This window comes from Aotus nancymaae, unplaced genomic scaffold, assembly GCF_030222135.1.
Source record: "Aotus nancymaae isolate 86718 unplaced genomic scaffold, 86718_ANA_hifiasm-v0.15.2.pri h1tg000025l, whole genome shotgun sequence".
In the NCBI taxonomy this organism is placed as follows: domain Eukaryota; kingdom Metazoa; phylum Chordata; class Mammalia; order Primates; family Aotidae; genus Aotus; species Aotus nancymaae.
In genome coordinates, this window is record NW_026988438.1 from 19,925,899 (window position 1) to 19,946,871 (window position 20,973).

The 20,973-nt window shown below is 37.3% G+C and overlaps 1 protein-coding gene and 1 non-coding gene across 2 annotated transcripts; one reads left to right on the forward strand and one right to left on the reverse strand.

Annotated features, from left to right (window-relative positions):
- The first annotated feature begins 4,233 nt into the window (after nt 1-4,233).
- On the forward strand, nt 4,234-6,751 carry LOC105716302 (UV excision repair protein RAD23 homolog B-like). Its single transcript, XM_064380301.1, has one exon. It carries the CDS (start codon nt 4,274-4,276, stop codon nt 5,501-5,503), a length of 1,230 nt encoding a protein of 409 aa, XP_064236371.1. The 5' UTR covers nt 4,234-4,273; the 3' UTR covers nt 5,504-6,751.
- A 12,732-nt stretch (nt 6,752-19,483) lies between these two features.
- LOC135276554 (U4 spliceosomal RNA) lies at nt 19,484-19,624 on the reverse strand. Its single transcript, XR_010344115.1, has one exon. It is a non-coding gene; the product is annotated as a U4 spliceosomal RNA (small nuclear RNA).
- Nucleotides 19,625-20,973: the final 1,349 nt, after the last annotated feature.

The window sequence follows — 20,973 nt, forward strand, 5'->3', positions numbered from 1 at the left end:
GAGTTATGAACACTTTAAAAAACATTTTCTGCTTTCTCATCCTCACATTTACGAAATTAGCTGGCTCTGGGATTTTCATCCAAGAACAGATGTGTGACAAGTCAGAGAGTAGAGTACCCCATAATTCTGTTAAGCAATTTATTTAAGAAATGTTTATGGGGCCTTCTAAGGGTCAGACACTATTGGCAAAATTGCCAGAGAAGAGTAAATGACTGTTGCTCAGGAGAGCCGCAGTGGTTCACTTGGCAATGTATTAGTATTAGTTTACTAGGCTGCTGTAGCAGACTGAGTGGTTCTAATAACAGAAATCTATTTTCTTATAGTTCTGGTGGCTGGAAGTCTAAGATCAAGGTGTTGGCAAGGTTGGTTTCTTCTGAGTCCTCCCTCCTTGGCTTGTAGACAGCCGCTTCCCCACCATACGCTCTTACGGTCTTTTCTCTGAACATGCTCATGTCTGTGTCCATCTTGTCTTCCTGTAAGAACACATGAGTCAGATTGGATATGAGTCCACTCACATGACCTCATTTTACCTTAATTACATATTTAAATGTTTATCTCCAGATACTGTCACAGTCTGAGGTAGAAGGGTACCTCAGAAGTTCAACATATGAATTTTGGGGAGATGTAATTTAGTTTGTAATAGCAAGGAGGGGCAGGTTTGCACATTCAGTACCTATGTGGGAACTAGGTCACAGACTTCCCAGCTTTCCTCAGAGGCAGCCCACCGTTGCCTGAATGCATGGACTACCACAGCTCCTTTAGATAGCAAATAGTGAAGCTTTCACTTTATTAGTAGCTAGTACCTTCCTTGGTGCCCGGTCAGCAGGAGCGATCTCTGTCATTGCCTAAGACTCACTCGTCTTTCATCTCATTTATCCTATATGTACATCTCCCCTTAGGAAACCCTATGGCCCATCTAAGCCTACCGAAAGGATACTTAGTGAGAAGGTGATGGGTGGAAGTCCTCTATGTTTGTATTGATGAGGCCTAATAAACCAACTTGGGGCCTAAGATATGAGAAGAATTAATGGTACCCCAACTATTAGCATTCCAGTATATTTTATTTAAAAAAATACCAGTAAGTGTATAAATATTCCTGAGCTGGACTGTCCAAGACAATATAAACTTTTAGAATATACTTGATAAAAAGAAGGAAGCATCAATTTAGTCAATGAGGAACATAATGGATGGGGGAAATAAAGATACAGAAAGCATGGAGTACTTAACATTTTTCCATTTCTCAAAAATGCGGTGTACCTGACCTTGTTTATTCTCTGAAAACATTACCTTGGTGTTTCATAAGAAATGGTCAGAAAAGTCTGCTTCTAAGGGGATTTTGAGGTGTAGGGATGAGTGCCTTACTTAGCCTTGATCTGGAAAGCTAGGAGCCACAGCCAAGGTTGGAGCTAGAGATGCTTGGGAATCATCACTGCAGGTGAAAGTCGATAGCCACTGGTAATGTGTATTGTGCTTGGCCAAGACCTTCAAGCCCTATGCAGTATGGATAAGAGTGTATAAGGTCTTCTGGGAAGTCCTGCTGCTGTGAACTGTGGAAAATCTCATTAGTTATTAGGATAGTGCCAAGCTTCCCCTCTGTAAAAATGGGGAGGAAAACGAAATTGCAGAAAGAGAAAGTGCTTCTCATTCTGTACTTAACAAGTCTTGTCACATTTTCATGTTGCTCCATTGTGTTTTCTCATCAACATTAAATGATTCCTAAAAGATTCATTGCTGAAGTGAACTCTTGAGATTCACCAGGGTTTTGGAGTGCCATTTGACAAAGTTAAACTTCTCAGCAAGTAAGACAGCGCTGACATTTGTTGATGAGGAAATGACTACATGACTGTGTTGAGAGGCATTTACTCCTGGGCTCCCTAACACTTCATCATAGTGTTTCCCAAAATAGGTTTTCAGAATTACCCAGAGGCTTGTTAAAAATGTCATTTTTGGCTAGGTGCGGTGGCTCACACCTGTAATCCTAGCACTTTGGGAGGCTAAGATGGATGGATCACGAGGTCAAGATATCGAGACCATCCTGGCCAACATGGTGAAACCCCATCTTTGCTAAAAAATACAAAAATTAGCTAGTGGCGTGCACCTGTATGTAGTCCGAGCTACTTGGGAGGCTGAGACAGGAGACTCACTTGAACCTGGGAGGCGGAGGTTGCAGTGAGTCAAGATCATGCAACTGCACTCCAGCCTGGCAACAGAGCAAGACTGTCTCAAAAAAAAAATTATTTTCCTGACCCCACACCAGATATACTGAATTAGAATCTCTGCATTTTTTTCAAATACTTTGATTTTTATGCACACTACAATTTGAGAGTAATATACATATCCAAATTTCCACCAGAGCAAAATTATGCTTAGGCACACTACAATTTGAGAGTAATATACATATTCAAATTTCCACCAGAGCAAAATTATGATTTGTGACAAGTCATGGGCCTTCTGGGGCTTGTTCTGAAACTGGTGTGATTATAAATGAAATATATAAAAATGTCTAGGTTCTAGTAACTACTATTTCTGTCAGCAATAGAAGCAGCAGAAAAGACAGAGAGGTCACTTTATTTGCCCATTTGCTTTTTGTTCTCTTTCTTCTCCTTACCAATAATTGATGAGCATGAACTACCTAAGTAATTGCGGGGGGAGGGGGAGAAAAAGGACTTTAAAAAACACCCCCCTTTTTTCTCCAGGGCAGATGGTGTCACCTCTGCCAGCTATCAAAATTCCTTATAAGGTATGGGCTTATTTCTGGATGTTGTTCTTTTCCACTGGCCAGTTTCTTTCATTATACTAATATATTGCCTTCTAAGATAGCTTTATAATGTATCCATATATATGGTGAGTCAAATCTTCTATTTCTTTCTTCTGAAGTATTGTTATTTTTGGCTCTCCCATAGAAATTTTGGAATCAGCTGTTCTAATTCTATGAAAAGCCTCATTGGCATATTGGTTGGAGATGCATTAAATATATAATCAATTTAGGGAAAATTGACATTTTTGTCATGTGAAATCTTTCTATCCTTGAACTTGGACTAACTCCCTGTTTATGTCTTTTAAAATACTTTCATTAAAGTTTTATAACTTATCATTTGTAATATATTTTACAGTGTTTGTATTTTAGATACTGTCTTTAAAATATTTTCTAATTCTTTGCTGTAATACTGGATAGATACTTTTGTGTACTTCTCAGGGTGTAACATGCAGAGGTACACATATCCATTTCTCTCTCAATGCTGATGTTAATTTTGATCACTTGGTCAAGATACTACCTGATTTCTCTGCAGTATAATTATTTTCTCCCTTTCAAACTAATAAAAAATCTGTGAGTAGACATTAAGACCTTGCAAATATTTTACTCATCAAGAGTAAGTCTCAGATTTAGCTTATTCTGTTCAAGGATTAGTGAGCAGCCATATTACTGGGCCCCATGGCAACTCTGGGTAACTTTGCCCTCTTATGGTATGCTGGCCCAGTCTTGCTGTATGCCACTTTGGCCCCTATTTTCTTAGATTCCCAGAAGTTTCCCTCAGTTATTTCTACCCATGGCCCTGGGCACTTCTGCTTAGGCTTCTAGGCTCCTAACTGTCCTCATTCTTGTAGTTTACTCCTTAAAGCTCAGTTTGGATAGTTTTTCTGTTTATATAGTGGTGAAAGAGGGTATCTTGAAAGCTTTTCTGCTTCCTATAAGACCAGAGTACCATATATCTGGGGTCTGGTGGTAGTAGAATAGGACAGTCTCTCACAACTTCTAGTTATTATCAACCCTGGGAGCCAATAATTTGTTACTTTTAAAGTATAAGTCCATTAACTATTATCATTTCATAAAAAATTGTCTTAATATTAATTCTTATCAGATGTTATATTTGTGGTTTTCAGCACTAAAATGTTAGGGTATTTACTGCTTCAGTTGACAGATACAACGGATTGTGGAAAACAAGAAGTTTCTGAAATGTTAGAATGATTCAAAGTTGAGGATAGCAAGAACATTCCTTGAGACTTAAGCAGAAAACTGGATTGTTACTATAATTTCTAGACCTAAATTATCTAACTCAGTATAATATCTAGATTCTTTAAAGAAGTTGTTAAACACATGAGTTTATAACTTGCAAGATGCTATAAAGTGAATTGCAATTTCTCTCAAATTTTTTCTCTACTTTAAGGAAAATTAGTTTTTCATATGCTTGATAAATGAAAGAAATAGAACACCACTTTAGAAGGTTTAAAACTACCCGGCACAGGCCCGGCAGCAGAGCTGCGCAGCGGCACCATGCAGGTCACCCTGAAGACCCTCCGGCAGCAGACCTTCAAGATAGACATCGACCCCGAGGAGACGGTGACAGCACTGAAAGAGAAGATTGAATCTGAAAAGGGGAAAGATGCCTTTCCGGTAGCAGGTCAAAAATTAATTTATGCAGGCAAAATCCTCAATGATGATACTGCTCTCAAAGAATATAAAATTGATGAGGAAAACTTTGTGGTGGTTATGGTGACCAAACCCAAAGCAGTGTCAACACCAGCACCAGCTACAACTCAGCAGTCAGCTCCTGCCAGCACTACAGCAGTTACTTCCTCCACAGTAACAACTGTGGCTCAGGCTCCAACCCCTGCCCCTGCTGTGGCGCCCACTTCCACACCAACATCCTTCACTCCAGCATCAGCGACACCATCTCCTGAACCTGCACCTGCTAGTGCAACTAAACAAGAGAAACCTGCAGAAAAGCCAGCAGAGACACCAGTGGCTACTAGCCCAACATCAACTGACAGTACATCAGGAGATTCTTCTCGGTCAAACCTTTTTGAAGATGCAACAAGTGCACTTGTGACAGGTCAGTCTTATGAGAATATGGTCACTGAGATCATGTCAATGGGCTATGAACGAGAGCAAGTAATTGCAGCCCTGAGAGCTAGTTTCAACAACCCTGACAGAGCAGTGGAGTATCTTTTAATGGGAATCCCTGGAGATAGAGAAAATCAGGCTGTGGTTGACCCCCCTCGAGCAGCTAGTACCGGGGCTCCTCAGTCTTCAGCAGTGGCTGCAGCCGCAGCAACTACAACAGCAACGACTACAACAACAAGTTCTGGAGGACATCCCCTTGAATTTTTACGGAATCAGCCTCAGTTTCAACAGATGAGACAAATTATTCAACAGAATCCTTCCCTGCTCCCAGCGTTACTACAGCAGATAGGTCGAGAGAATCCTCAATTACTTCAGCAAATTAGCCAACACCGGGAGCATTTTATTCAGATGTTAAATGAACCAGTTCAAGAAGCTGGTGGTCAAGGAGGAGGAGGTGGAGGTGGCAGTGGAGGAATTGCAGAAGCTGGAAGTGGTCATATGAACTACATTCAAGTAACGCCTCAGGAAAAAGAAGCTATAGAAAGGTTAAAGGCATTAGGATTTCCCGAAGGACTTGTGATCCAAGCATATTTTGCTTGTGAGAAGAATGAAAATTTGGCTGCCAATTTTCTTCTACAGCAGAACTTTGATGAAGATTGAAAGGGACTTCTTTATATCTCACACTTCACACCAGTGCATTACACTAACTTGTTCACTGGATTGTCTGGGATGACTTGGGCTCATATCCACAGTACTTGGTATAAGGTAGTAGATTGTTGGGGGTGGGGAGGGAGGGATCTAGGATATAGGGCAGGGATAAATACAGCGCATGTCTGCTTCAGTTAGCAGATGTCGCAACTCCACACAGTGTGTAAAATATTATACAACCAAAAAGCAGCTTTTGCAGGTCGTTATTTCTTCTGTAAAACAGTAGGTAACTTTTCCTAGGTTTCACTCTTTTTAGTGTGCTAGATCCAGAAACTTAGTGTAATGCCCTGCTTTATATTTCTTTGACTTAACATTGGTTTCAGAAAGAATTTTAGCTACCTAGAATTTACAGTCTCTGTTTCATGGCAACACTGGATAATGGCTTTGTGAAATTTAAAAAATTTTTGTTGCGACTGTAAACAGAAATGCCAAATTATTGATGGTTAATTGTTGCTGCTTCAAAAATAAGTATAAAATTAATGTGTAAGGAAGCCCATTCTTTCATGTTAAATACTTGGGGTGGGAGGGGAGAAAGGGAACCTTTTCTTAAGATGAAAATAATTATTGCTATTTTAAAATTTCTTGATCATTGAATGTGAGACCCTTCTAACATGATTTGAGAAGCTGTACAAGTATAGGCAGAGTTATTTTCCTGTTTACATTTTTTTTGTTTTGTTTTGTTTTGGGGAAAAATTGGTAGGTGTCTAATTACTGTTTACTTCATTGTTACATTGCAGTAAAAGTTTTAAAACAACCATTGCATGTTTGCTTTTGATGTATCCCTTTGTGAAATTAGCACTTTTGGGGCCAATGGAGAAATGCAGCATTCACTCTCCCTGTCTTTTCCCTTCCCTCAGCAGAAATGTGTTTATCAGCAAGTCGTGAGTCAAACTGCTGCCTTTTGAAAAAAAAACCCACAAAATGCTGATTCAGTTCAAAATTAATGCAAATGTTTCAAAACTGGGTTTCTGATATTTGTAAATGTGTTTCTTTATTAGATAAGAGTGTATTACCATTAAAATCATTAGTATATTGCTTTCAAAAAGAGATGGTAGACAAAACTATAATCCAGCATCTTTTATTGCATTGGAAAGACTGGCAGAATCTTTTGGAAGGGCTGGGAGATGTGGCTGGAAAGTACTTTGGAAAATATACAATCAAGATATCTCATGGCATATTAAAAGAAAAATCTTAATAGCAAAAAAAAAAAAAAAGGTTTAAAACTGTTGTATACAATAAATAATACAATAAAAACTAGAATCTATTTTATCTCTTTTAGTATGGAAACAACCATATTATTATTTTTAAAATTTATAATCAAGATGTGTGGTTTGAAAGGTTTCAGGTAGAAAATTTATAGGTAGTGAAAAGGAAATACAGTTGGGAAGATTTGAATTGCTAGAGGATGATGTTCCATAATGTTTAGAAACATCACCCAAGTCAATGTCAATATGCCTGCAGGTTGTGCTTTGGGAGAAAATGAATATCATTAAAAGGAACTGATGAGCTACATACATTTAATGATGCATTAATTTTTAATAAGCTTGTCAATTCTTGAAACACATCAGCAATTAAAAATCTTAATAGCACTAACATTTGTACTTTAGAAATTATTTTGAAATAGTACAAATGAATCCATATCTAGTCTCATACCTTCCCCATCTGAAGGTGCGAACATATGTCCTATGGCTGCTAATCTTTTTTTCAAATCTGGTTTTATTTTAACAATTTTTAACTTCTTGCAATTGTATTGTTATCTTTTGGAACTGTATTAGTTTCTTAATGCTGCCATAACAAATTACCACAAACTTTGGGGCTTAAAACAATAGAAATATGATGTGACATCAGCAATATAGTGAAATAGAAAGCTCTGGACCTTTCTTCCCCCACAAAAATACCTCATGAACACATCAATTCAGCAGTAAGTCATAGACAAATTCCCTTTGTGAGAAACCAGAAAAGCTTCTGCATCCTGAAAACAAAAAATGAAACCAGACTTAACAAAGCTGGTGGGAAGATTGAGGATACCCTTTCACCAGAAACCCTACCCCCAGCTCAGTACTATATGACCTAGAAAAGGTACACTAGTTCCCAGCTTCATCCAGAGCAGGGAAGAGGTTGTTTCATGTGTACAGCACCCCAAATTTTCTCAGGAGGCTTTTGGATATATCTGAAGGGTCCAGAATAGTTTAGCCACCTGGAGGAGAACAGAGATAATAAATGACCTTGATCCTCCCCCCAGTTAAGCACAGAGCAAATAGATTAAAAAAACAAAACAAAACAAAAAATAACCCAGTTCTCAGTTTCCCCTGGTAGGGGCAGAGTTGACATGCAAATCAATGCCCAACTTCCAGAGCTGCCCAAAGAGCTAGTACCTGTCTTACCAGTCTTGAAGCTATGACAGATACAGTATAGTCTAGCTGCCTGGGGAAGAATGGACATGGTGACTTGGTTGGCAGATGCCAAAGTTCCCCTCTCCAGCTCAGCACAGAGCAAGTGGTCAGAAACCGCAGCATAGGGAAATTAGGGGACATCATCAGTAGGAGCAACATGTGCATTATGGGAGTACTAGAAGAAGAAAGAGAAAGAACCATAAAAATTATTCAGAGAAATAATGGGTGAAAACTTTCCAAATCTGGGGAAGGAAATGATCATTCACATCTAGAAAGCCTAGAAGATACCAAATTAGATGAACTCAAAGAAATTCACACTGAGACATGCTATACCTACAAAGTTACACAGAATCAAAAGAGAAAAGGATCAAAGTGTATTAATAAAAAAAATGAACAAAACACAAAAGAAAGCAGTAAGAAATGAAAATACAATAGAAGAACTCTAAGACCATAGAAAACAATGAATAAAGTGGCAATAGCAAATCTTTGCCCTTCAGTAATTACTTTAAATGTAAACGATGTGGTTGGGCTGTGTCTCCACCCAAAGCTCAACTTGAATTGTAACTCCCAGAATTCCCGTGTATTGTGGGAGGGACTCAGGGGGAGACATAATTGAATCATGAGTGGGGGTCTTTCCCGTGTTATTCTTGTGATAATGAATACGTCTCAAGAGATCTGATGGGTTTATCAGGGTTTCCACTTTTGCTTCTTTTTCGTTTTGCTCTTGCTGCTGCCATGTAAAAAGTGGCTTTCCCCAAAACCTAAAATGCAATTAAAAAGAAAAAAAAAAAGGGGCTTTCACCTCCCTCCGTGATTCTGAGGCCTCCAATTAAACCTCTTTTAGTTCGCAGTTTCGGTGATATCTTTATCAGCAGCATAAAAAGGAACTAATATAGTAAATTGGTACCAGTAGAGTTGGGTGTTGCTGAAGATACTCCAAAATGTGGAAGTGACTTTGGAACTGGATAAAAGGCAGAGGTTGCAACAGTTTGGAGGGCTCAGAACAAGACAGGAAAATAGAGGAAAGTTTGGAACCTCCTACAGACTCGTTGAATGGCTTTGACAAAATTGCTAATAGTATATGAGCAGTAAGGTCCAGGCTGAGGTAGTTTGGGATGGAGATGAGGAACTTGTTGGAAACTGGAGCAAAGGTGAATCTTGTTATGTTTTAGCAAAGGGACTGGTGGCATTTGCCCCTGCCCTAGAGATTTGTGGAACTTTCACCTTGAGAGAGATGATTTAGGTTATCTTGTGGAAGAAATTTCTAAGCAGCAAAGCATTCAAAAGGTTAATTTAGGTGCTGTTACAAGGATTCCATTTTAAAACGGAAACAGCATAACAGTTCAGAGAATTTGTAGCCTGATGATGTAGTAGAAAATAAAAACCCATTTTTTTGAGGAGAAAGTCAAGCCAGCTGCAGAAATTTGCATAAGTGGCAAGGAGTCTAATGTTAATCCTCAAGACCATGGGGAAAATGTCTCCAGGCTATGTCAGAGACTTCGTGGCAGCCCCTCCCATCACAGGCCTGGAGGCTTAGGAAAAAAAAGTGGTTTAGTGGGCCAGGCCCTGGGTACCCATGCTGTGTGCAACTTACGGACTTGGTGCCCTGTGTCCCAGCCACTCTAGCTGTAGCTGAAATGGGCCAATGTAGAGCTTAGGCTATGGCTTCAGAGGGTGGTAGCCCCAAGCCTTGGTAGCTTCCACATGGTATTGAGTCTGTGGGTACACAGAAGTCAAGAACTGAGGTTTGGGAACCTCCATCTAGATTTCAGAAGATAAGTGGAAATGCCTGGATACTCAGGCAAAGGTTTGCTGCCTGTGCAGGGCCCTCATAGAGAACCTCTGCTAGGACAGTATGGAAGGGAAATGTGGGGTCAGAGCCCCCAGAGTCCCTGTTAGGGCACTGCCTAGTGGAGCTGTGAGAAAATGGCCATTATCCTCCAGACTCTGGAATGATCATCCAATGACAGCTTGCACCATGTGTCTGGAAAAGCCACAGACACTCAGCTCCAGTGAAAGCAGCCAGGAGGATGCTGTACCCTGCAAAGCCACAGGGATAGAGCTGCCCAAGACCATGGGAACACAACTTTAGTATCTGCGTGACCTGAATGTGAGATGTGGGGTCAAAGGAGATCATTTTGGAGCTTTAAAATTTGACTACCACACTGGATTTTGGACTTGCATGGGCCCTGTAGCCCCCCTCCTTTTTGGCCAATTTCTCCCATTTGGAACGGTTGTATTTATCCAATACCTGTACCCCCATTGTATCTAGGAAGTGACTAACTTGCTTTTGATTTTACAGGCTCATAGGTGGAAGGGACTTGTGTTGTCTCAGATGAGACTTTGGACAGTGGACTTTTGGATTAATGCTGAAATGATTTAAGACTTTGGGGGACTGTTGGGAAGGCACGGTTGGTTTTAAAATATGAGGATGTGAGATATGGAGGGACTAGAAGTGGAATGATATGATTTGGCTGTGTCCCAACCCAAATCTCAATTTGAATTGTATCTCCCAGAATTCTCACATTTTGTGGAAGGGACCCATGGGGATGCAATTGAATCATAGGGGCTGGTTTTTCCTGTGCTATTCTCATGAAAGTGAATAAGTCTCACAAGATCTGATGGATTTATCAGGGGTTTCCACTTTTCCTTCCTCTCCTTTTTCTTTTGTGCCTTTCACCTCCTGCCATGATTCTGAGTCCTCCCCAGACATGTGGAACTGTAAGTCCAATTAAACCTCTTTTTATTCCCAGTTTTTGGTAGTTCTTTATCAGCAGCATGAAAATGAACTAATACAGTAAATAAATTAAACTTCCCAATCAAACATAGGGTGGCTGAATGGATTTTAAACAATGGATTTTAAAAAATGGATTAAAAAAAGCCCAAAGTATATGCTGTCTGTTTGTCACTTTATTACTTTTTAAAAATTAATTTTATATATCAGAAATATTGATACATAATAGGCACACATATCTTAGGGGTATGTATAATTTGATACATTGATATAATGTGTAAAGATCAAATCAGAAGAATTGGGATAACCATCATTGTATTAGTCCATTTTCACGCTGCTGATAAAGACATACCCAGGATTGGGTAATTTATAAAGAAAAAGAGGCTTAATGGACTCACAGTTCCACATGGCTGGAGAGGCCTCACAGTCAAGGCTGCAGGCAAAAGGCATTTCTTACATGGCCTCAGACAAGAGAAAATTTGTGTAGGAGAACTCTTCTTTATAAAACCATCAGATCTCATAAGACTTATTCACTACCACAAGAACAACATGAAGATAACCACTAGCATGATTCAGTTATCTCCCATAAGTTCCCGCCCATGAATCGGGAATTATGGGAACTACAAGATGAGATTTGGGTGGAGACACAGACAAACAATATCATTTTATCCCTGACCCCTCCCAAATCTCATGCTCCACCCTGTTTTTGCTCACTCTCCATGGGTCATGTTAACCATCAAGTGAATCTCAATAAGAGAACTTTGGTACCTCAATTGAAGATTCAGAGTTCACTTGCAGTTTTTGTTCTTCTTGGTGGGAGCTGCAGAATGGAGCTGCCTCTATTCAGACATCTTGGCTCAAGCTCCTACCCACAATTTTTAGGTTTTTGAGAAACATTCATACTGTTTTCCATAGTGGCTGTGCTAATTGACACTTCTATCCCCTTTTGTGTACAAAAGGATTTCCCCTTTCTCCACATCTTCACCAGCATCTGTTTTCCTTGTCTTTTTTCTACAAGCCAAAAGGTATAAGACAATGAAATATCATCTCACCCCAGTTAAGTTGCATTTCTCTGATGATTAGTTATGTTGAGACTTTTTTCATGTAACCATTGGCCGTTTGTCTGCATTCTTTTGAGAAATGGCTCTCCAGGTCCTTTGCCCAGTTTTTAACTGGGTTTTTATTGCTGTTGAGTTGTTTGAACTCCTTATATATTCTATATTAATACTTTGTCAGTTGAATAGTTTGTAAATATTTTTCCCCATTCCGCTGGTTTTCTCTTCACTTTGTTGATTATTTCCTTTGCTGTGCAGAAACTTTTTAGTTTGATATAATCTAATACGCCAGTTTTTGCTTTGGCTGCCTGTGCTTTTGAGGTCTTACACAGAAAATATTTGCCCAGATCAATGTCTTGCATCATTTACCTGATTTTTTTCTTCTAGAGTTTCATAATTCTAGGTCTAAGGTTTAAGTCTTTAATTCATTTTGATTTGATTTCTGTATATGGCAAGAGACGTGGGTGTAGTTTCATTCTTCTGCATGTGGTTATGCAGTTTTCCCGGTACAATTTATTGAAGAGACTGTTCTTTCCATATTCTAGGTTCTTGGTGCCTTTGTCAAAATGGTTAGCTGTCAATGTATGGATTAATACCTGGGTTCTCAGTACTGCTCCATTGGTCTACATGTCTGCTTTTACGCCAGTAACATACTGATTTGGTTACTATAGCTTTGGAGTCATATTTGAAGTTGGGTAATATGATAGCTCCACTTGGTTCCTTTTGGTCAAGATACTTTGACTACTTGGGGTCTTTTTAGGTTCACATAAATTTTAGGATTGCTTTATATTTCTGTGGAAAATGTCATTGGTATTTTACTGTGAATTGCATTGAATCTATAAATTGCTTTTGGTATTATTGTCATTTTCACAATATTAATTCTTAAAATTCAAGAGTATGAAATATCTTTTCACAGTTTTTGTATTTGGCCTTTTGATTTCTTTCATCAATTTTTTAAAAATCATTTTTCTTATATAGATCTTCTTTGGTTAGATTGATTTCTAAGTATTTTATAACTATTGTAGCTATTGAAAATGAAATTGTTTTCTTGATTTATTATCATATTGTTTGTTCTTGGTGTATAAAAATGCTACTGAGTTTTGTATATTGATTTTTATATCCTGCAACTTTACTGAATATATCAGTTATAACAGTTTTTTGATAGTCTGTAGGTTTCTCTAAATAAAACATCATGTTCTACAAATAAGGATAATTTGACTTCTTTCTTTCCGGTTTTGATGTCTTTCTTTCCCTTAGCTAATTGCTGTGACCAGGACTTCCAGTGTTTGTTGAATAAAAGTGTTGCAAGTAGGCCACTTTCTTTGTCTTTTTCCAGATCTTAGCGGAAAGAGTTTCAATTTTTCCGCATTGACTATGATGTCATCTGTGGCTTCATCATATTTGATTCTTCAATTTTTAGATATTTTCTTTCTATTCCAGTTTGTTGAGAGTTTTTTTTGCTTATAGGGATGATGAATATTTTCAAATGCTGTTTTTTGCTGTCTGTTGAAATGCTCATATAATTTTTGTTCATTATTTTATTAATGTGATGTTTCGCATTTGTTGATTTGTATATGTGAAACCATCCTTGCCTCCCAGGGATGAATTCCACTTGATCATGGTATGTGATCTTTTTGGTATACTGTTGGATTTGCTTTGCTAGTATTTTTTCAGAATATTTGCCTCTATGTTCATCGGTTATTGGCCTGTATTTTTCTTTGTGTGGGTGTCCTTGTCTGGTTTTGGTATCAGGGTAATGCTGGCATTGTAGAAAGAGTTTGAAAGGATTCCCTTCTCTTTAGTTTTGTAAAGAGTTTAAGTACAATTGGTGTTAGTTCTTCTTTAAATGATAGTGGAAATCAGCTCTCGAGCCATCAGGTCTTAGGCTTTTTGTTTTTTTTTAATGGGAGACTTTTTATGATGGCTTCAATTTCATTATTCATTACTTCACTTAATGTGAAGGAATGGAAAAAGATATTTAATGAAAATAGTAACTGAACGAAAGCAAGGGTGGCTATTCTTAGAAAAATAGAATTATGTCTAGAACTGTCAAAACAGAAGGAATTTTTCTGTTGACTATGATAAAACGGTCACTAGACCAGAAATACCTAACAATTATAAATATATATATATATATGTATACACACACACACGCATTAAACAAGCACCTAAATACATAAAGTCAACATTGGTAGAAATGAAGATAGAAATAATGAGCAATAACAATAGTAAATCAGTACCTTACTTTCAATAATGGACAGAACATCCAGACAGAAGATTAATAAGGAAACAGAAGACTGTAATAACACTACATATATACAGATATATAGGACATGTTACCCAACAATGGCAAAATACATATTCTTCTAAAGTATACATGGCTTTTTCTCGAGGATGGATTATGAATTAGGTCACTAACCAAATCTTAACAAAGTTAAGAAGATTAAAATCATACCAAATATGCTTTCTGACCACAAGGAAATGAAACTTAAAATCAGTAACACCTGCCTATCAGTGAGAACATGCGATGTTTGATTTTCTATTGTGTCAGTTTGCTGAGAATGATGGTTTCCAGATTCATCCATATCCCTACAAAGGACATGAACTCATCATTTTTTGTGGCTGCATAGTATTCCATGGTGTATATGTGCCACATTTTCCTTGTCCAGTCTATCATAAATGGGCATTTGGGTTGTTTCCAGGTCTTTGCTATTGTAAACAGTGCCACAATGAACATACATGTGCATGTGTCTTTATAACAGAACAATTTATGATCCTTTGGATATGTACCCATTAATGGGATTGCTGGATCAAATGGAATTTGTTTCTAGGTCCTTGTGGAATCACCACACTGTCTTCCACAAAGGTTGAACTAATTTACAGTCCCACCAACAGTGTAAAAGTGTTCCTATTTCTCCATATTCTCTCCAGCATCTCTTGTCTCCAGATTTTTTAATGATCGCCATTTTAACTGGTATGGGATAGTATCTCAATGTGGTTTTGATTTGCATTTCTCTAATGACCAGTGATGATGAGCATTTTGTTATATGTTTGTTGGCCTCATAAATGTCTTCTTTTGAAAAGTGTCTGTTCATACCCTTTGTCCACTTTTGAATGGGGTTGTTTGTCTTTTTCTTGTAAATCTGCTTTACTTCTTTGTAGATTCTGGATATTAGCCCTTTGTCAGATAAGTAGATTGCAAAAGTTTTTTCCCATTGTGTTGGTGGCCGGTTCACGCTAATGATTGTTTCTTTTGCTGTACTGAAGCTCTGGAGTTTAATTAGATCCCATTTGTCTATTTTGGATTTTGTTGCCAATGCTTTTGGTATTTTAGTCATGAAGTCCTTGCCTATGCCTATGTCCTGAATGGTTTTGCCTAGATTTTTTTCTAGGGTTTTTATGGTGTTAGGTCTTATGTTTAAGTCTTTAATCCATCTGGAGTTAATTTTAGTGTAAGGTATCAGGAAGGGGTCCAGTTTCTGCTTTCTGCACATGGCTAGCCAGTTTTCCCAGCACCATTTATTAAACAGGGAATCCTTTCCCCATTGCTTATTTTTGTCAGGTTTGCCAAAGATCAGATGGTTGTAGATGTGTGGTGTTACGTCTGAAGCCTCTGTTGTGTTCCATCGGTCTACATCTCTGTTTTGGTACCAGTACCGTGCTGTTTTGATTACTGTAGCCTTGTAGTACAGTTTGAAGTCAGGTAGCGTGATGCCTCCAGCTTTGTTCTTTTTGCTTAGAATTGACTTGGCTATGCGGGCTCTTTTGGTTCCATATGAAGTTTAAGGTGTTTTTTATCCAGTTCTGTGAAGAGGATCTTAGGTAGCTTGATGGGGATAGCATTGAATCTGTAAATTACTTTGGGCAGTATGGCCATTTTCACAATATTGATTCTTCCTAACCATGAGCATGGAATTTTTTTTCATCTGTTTTGACGTTTCTTATTTTCTTGAGCAGTAGTTTGTATTTGTCCTTGAAGAGGCCCTTTACATCTTTTGTTAGTTGAATTCCTAGGTATTTTATTCTCTTTGTAGCAATTGTGAATGGCAATTTGCTCTTGATTTGGCTCTCTTTAAGTCTGTTATTGGTGTATAGGAATGCTTGTGATTTCTATACATTGATTTTGTATCCTGAGACTGCTGAAGTTACTTATCAGCTTGAGGAGATTTCGGCTGAGATGATGGAGTCTTTTAAATATACAATCATGTTGTCTGCAAATAGAGACAATTTGACTTCCTCCTTTCCTAATTGAATACCCTTTATTTCTTTTTCTTGCCTGATTGCTCTGGCTAGAACTTCCAATATTATATTGAATAGGAGTGGTGAGAGAGGGCATCCTTGTCTAGTGCCAGATTTCAAAGGGAATGTTTCCAGTTTTTGCCCATTCATTATGATACTGGCTGTGTGTTTGTCGTAAATAGCTTTTATTATTTTGACATACATTCCTTTGATACCTATTTTATTGAGAGGGGAGCAAGATCCAAAAAACTCAAAAGCTAGCAGAAGACAAGAAATAACTAAGATCAGAGCAGAACTGAAGGAGAGAGAGACACAAACAACCCTTCAAAAAAATCAGTTAGTGCAGGAGCTGGTTTTGTGAAAAGATCAACAAAATAGACTGCTAGCCAGATTAATAAAGAGAGAAGAATCAAATAGATGCAATAAAATCGATAAAGGGACTTTCACCACCAATTCCACAGAAATACGAAACACCATCAGAGATTACTACAAACAACTCTATGCACATAAACCAGTAAACCTGGAAGAAGTGGATAAGTTCCTGGATACTTCTACCCTCCCAAGTCTAAACCAGGAAGAAGTTGAAACCCTGAATAAATCAATAACAGGGGCTGAAGTTGACACAGCAGTTAATAGCCTACCAACCAAAAAAAGTCTAGGTCCAGATGGATTCACAGCCAAATTCTACCAGACATAGAAAGAGGAGCTAGTACCACTCCTTCTGTAACTATTCCAAACAATACAAAAAGACTGAGTCTGTCCCAAATCATTTTATGAGACCAGCATCATTCCGATACCAAAACCTGGCAGAAACTCAACAAAAAAAGAAAACGTCAGGCCAATATCCATGATGAACATAGATGTAAAAATCTTCAATAAAATACTGGCAAACCAATTGCAACAGCACATCAAAGAGCTTGTCCATCATGATCAAGTAGGCTTCATCCTGGGAATGCAAGTCAGGTTCAACATATGCAAGTCTATAAATGTAATCCACCACATAAACAGAACCAAAGACAGAAACCACGTGATCATCTCAATAGATGCAGAGAAGGCCTTCAACAGAATTCAAAATCAGTAACTAAAAGAAAACTAGAAAATTTACACAAGTGGAAATTAAGGAACACACTCTTAAATAATCATTGGATTAAAGAAGAACTTGAAATTAGAAAATTCCTTGAGACAAATGAAAAAAATGTATACAAAATTTATGGAATACAGCATAGCAATACTAAGAGATGTTCATAACAATGAACGCCTACATTAAAAATTGAGAAGTATCTTAAAAGAAGAACTGAACTTTACACCTTAGGAAACTGACCAACAAAAACCAAGAAAAACCTAAAGTTAGCAGGAAAAAGAAAATAACAAACATTACAGTAGAAATGACTGAAATAGAAAAATAATAGAAAACAACAAAGCTAAGACTTGACATTCTGAAAAGATAAAACTGACATACTCTTAGCTAGACTAAAAGGCTAAAATAAAACATGAACACTGCAACTGATACAAAAATAAAAATCATAAAATCTATGAACAATTATAGTTATAGGATATAAGTATATGCTAACAAACTGGGTAACTTAGACTAGATAGGTACATTTTTAGCAACATACAACTTACGAGACTAAGTAATAAAGACATAGTCTGAATAGACATAACTAGTATGGAGTAGTTATCAGTAATAAAAAACTTCCAAAGAAAAGCTGTGGACCTGATAGCTTCACTGTTTAGTTCTACTAAGCATTTCAAGAAAACTTAATAACAGTATTTCTCAAGTCCAAAATATTGAAGAGAAGGAAATAGTTCCAAGTTTGTTTCATCAGCATCACCCTGATACCAAAGTCAAAGTCACAAGAAGAAAGAAAACTGCAAGTGAATAACCATGATAAATATACATGAAAATTTTCTCAACTGAAAACAAGCAAGCTATGGGGTTGAAAGTTGGTAGAAGGAAGGGAATCATAAAGATCAGAGCAAAGTGTAGCAAACTGAATTCAACAGGCTTTCAGAAAGATCATATACCATGACCAAGAAGTTCTTTATCTCTGGGATTCAAAGATGGTTCAACACATAAAAATCAATTAACATGATAAATTATATTAATAAAATAAAACATAAAAATCACATGATCATCTAAATAGGTGAAGATAATTTGACAAATCTCAACAAACATTTATGATAAAAACTCTCAACACACTAATAATAGATGGAAATGATCTTAACATCTTAACAGCCATATATAACAGACACACAGCTAACACCTTACTTAATGGGAAAAAGTTGAAAGCTTTTCCTCTAAGATCAGGAAAAATGCAAGAATGCCTACTCTTGCTAATTCTATATGTATAGTACTAGAAGTCATAACCAGAGCAATTAGGTAAGAGAAATAGATAAAAGGCATGTAAATTAGAAAGAAGCAAAATTGTCTCTGTTTGTAGATGACATTCCTTCCTCACTAAGCTTTATCATCTCTAGATTTTGTATATAGGTGAGAGAGATGCGACTCTTCCTTTCATTTGAATACTTAGAGGTAATCATATCATTATTAATTGGCCTAATTTCAATATTGTTGTGTCTCATGGAATAGGAAAGTGTGAGGGCGGGGGTAGAGAGAGAGAGAGAGACAGACAGACAGCGTAATGGCCAGTCCACGGTGCAGTCAGAATAATCACTATATTGATTGATTAACTTCACTGTCTTGCATGGGCATAGACCATAATGCCCCAAAACAACTATAGTGGTAACATCAAAGATCACTGATTACAGATGACCATAGTAGATATAATAATAATGAAGAAGTTTGAAAAATTGTTAAAATGTGACTCAGAGACAGGAAGTGAGCACATGCTATTGGATAAATGGTGCCAATAGACTTGCTGGAAACAAGGTTGCCACAGAGTTTCATTTGTAAAAAAAACATGGTATCTGCAAGTACAATGGAGTGTAATAAAATGAGGTATGCCTGTAAGGTCAACCGATTTTTGACAAAAGTGCCTAGAAAATACAATAGGAAAATAATAGTTTTATGAGTAAATGGTTTTGGGAAAACATCCACATACAAGATAATAAAATTGGATCCTTATCTTATACCATAAATAAGAATCAGCTCAAAAAGGACAAAAGACTTAAAGATAATACCTGAAAGTTTAAAACAAGAAGAAGAAAACACAGGTGGCAATATTCATAATAGTGGTCTCGACAATGATTTTATGTACATGGCACCTCAAGTACAGGCAACAAAAGGAAATATAAACATGTAGGACTACATCAGGTTCGCACAGCAATGGAAACAATCCAGAGAATGAAAAGGCAACTTATGGAATGGGAGAAAATGTTTGAAAACAATTTAAGTGTTTAATACCCAAAATATGTAGGATATTAATATAACTTAATAGCAAAAAAACCCCTAAACACTTAATTTAAAAATGTTCTAAGGAGTTGAATGACATTTTCCCAAAGATGATGTCACCTGTTAGAATGGTTATTATTTTATTTATTTTTTATTCAGTCTCCGTAGAGACTGTCAAAAATTGCCAATCCTGACTATATTTCAAGTCGTCATGGCAGGGTATTGGGAAAAGTTTACAATTTGCAATAATTGCAGCTTGGATAAACCTCACTGGCTACGATACTGCCACTGCACAAAGCTATTATATATTTTTAAAAAAGGCAAGTGTTGGCAAGGATGTGGAGAAATTGGAACTCCTGCACTCTGTTGGTGGAAATGAAAAATGGTGCAGTTAATTTGGAAACATTATGGAGGTTCCTCAAAAACTGAAACAAAGAACTACTGTATGACTAAGCAGCAAGCTTACTTCTGGGTATTTATCCAATAGATACTAGCACTCTTAGGTTCTTTGCAGCACTATTTACAATACCTCACTCAGATGTGGAAACAACCCGAATGCCATTGATTGACTAATTAATAAAGAAAATGTAGTATATACATATTATGGACTACTATTCAGCTCTATAAAGGGAGGTAATTCTGCAGTATGGATGAACTTTGAGCACATTATGCTAAGTAAAATAAGCTGGTCACATAAAGACACATACTGCATAATTTCAACTATACGAGGTATTTAAAATGGCTAAATTCATAAAATCAGAGTGCAATAGTGGTTACCAGAGTTTGGAGCAAGGTGGAAATGGAGAGTTACTAATCAAGTATCATGAAGTTTCAGTCAAGCAAAATGGATAAACTCTAGTAATCTTTTGTAAAATGTTGTGCCTAGTGTCAACAGTAATGTACTGTATGTTAAAAATGTTTTGGAAGGTATATCTCTTATTAAATGTTCTCATCACAATGAAATAGACAAAAAACAAAACAAAAAAAAACGAAAACCGTAAGTGTGTTCTCCCACAGTTCTGGAGACCAGAAGTCTGAAAGCAAGTTGCTGACATGGCTATATTCCCTGTGAAGGTTTCAGGGGATAATCTGCTTCATTGCTTTTTTAGCTTCTGGTGGCAGTTGATAGTCTTTGGTGTTCCTTGGTCTATAGCTTCATAACCCAGTCTCTGCCTCAATGATTATATTGCTGCTACTTCTTTGTGTGGTTTCTCCTCTGCATACCTATCTCAATATCCCTCTGCCTTTCTTATACAAATATACATGGGATTGTATTTCATGTTCACCTGGATAATCTAACATAAGTTCTTTCTCTCAAGGTCCTTAATCACACCTTCTGCCATATAAGGTATGATTCACAGATTCTGGGGAGTAAGATGTCGACATATCTTTTTGAAGGACAGCATTTAGTACTCTACGTTCCACTCTTTGGCCCTTCAAAAATTATGTTCATCCTATCTGCAAAATATATCCCTCAAAGCCTGAAACCATTACAGCACCAGTTCTAAATCCAAAAATCTCATTTAAACATCATTGCTTAAAAAGTCCCAAATCTTACCATCTAATCATGTAAATAAGGTATAGGTGAGACTCTAAGCATGATCCATCTTGGGACGTTGTCTCTGTTTGTAGACCTGTGAAACTAGAAA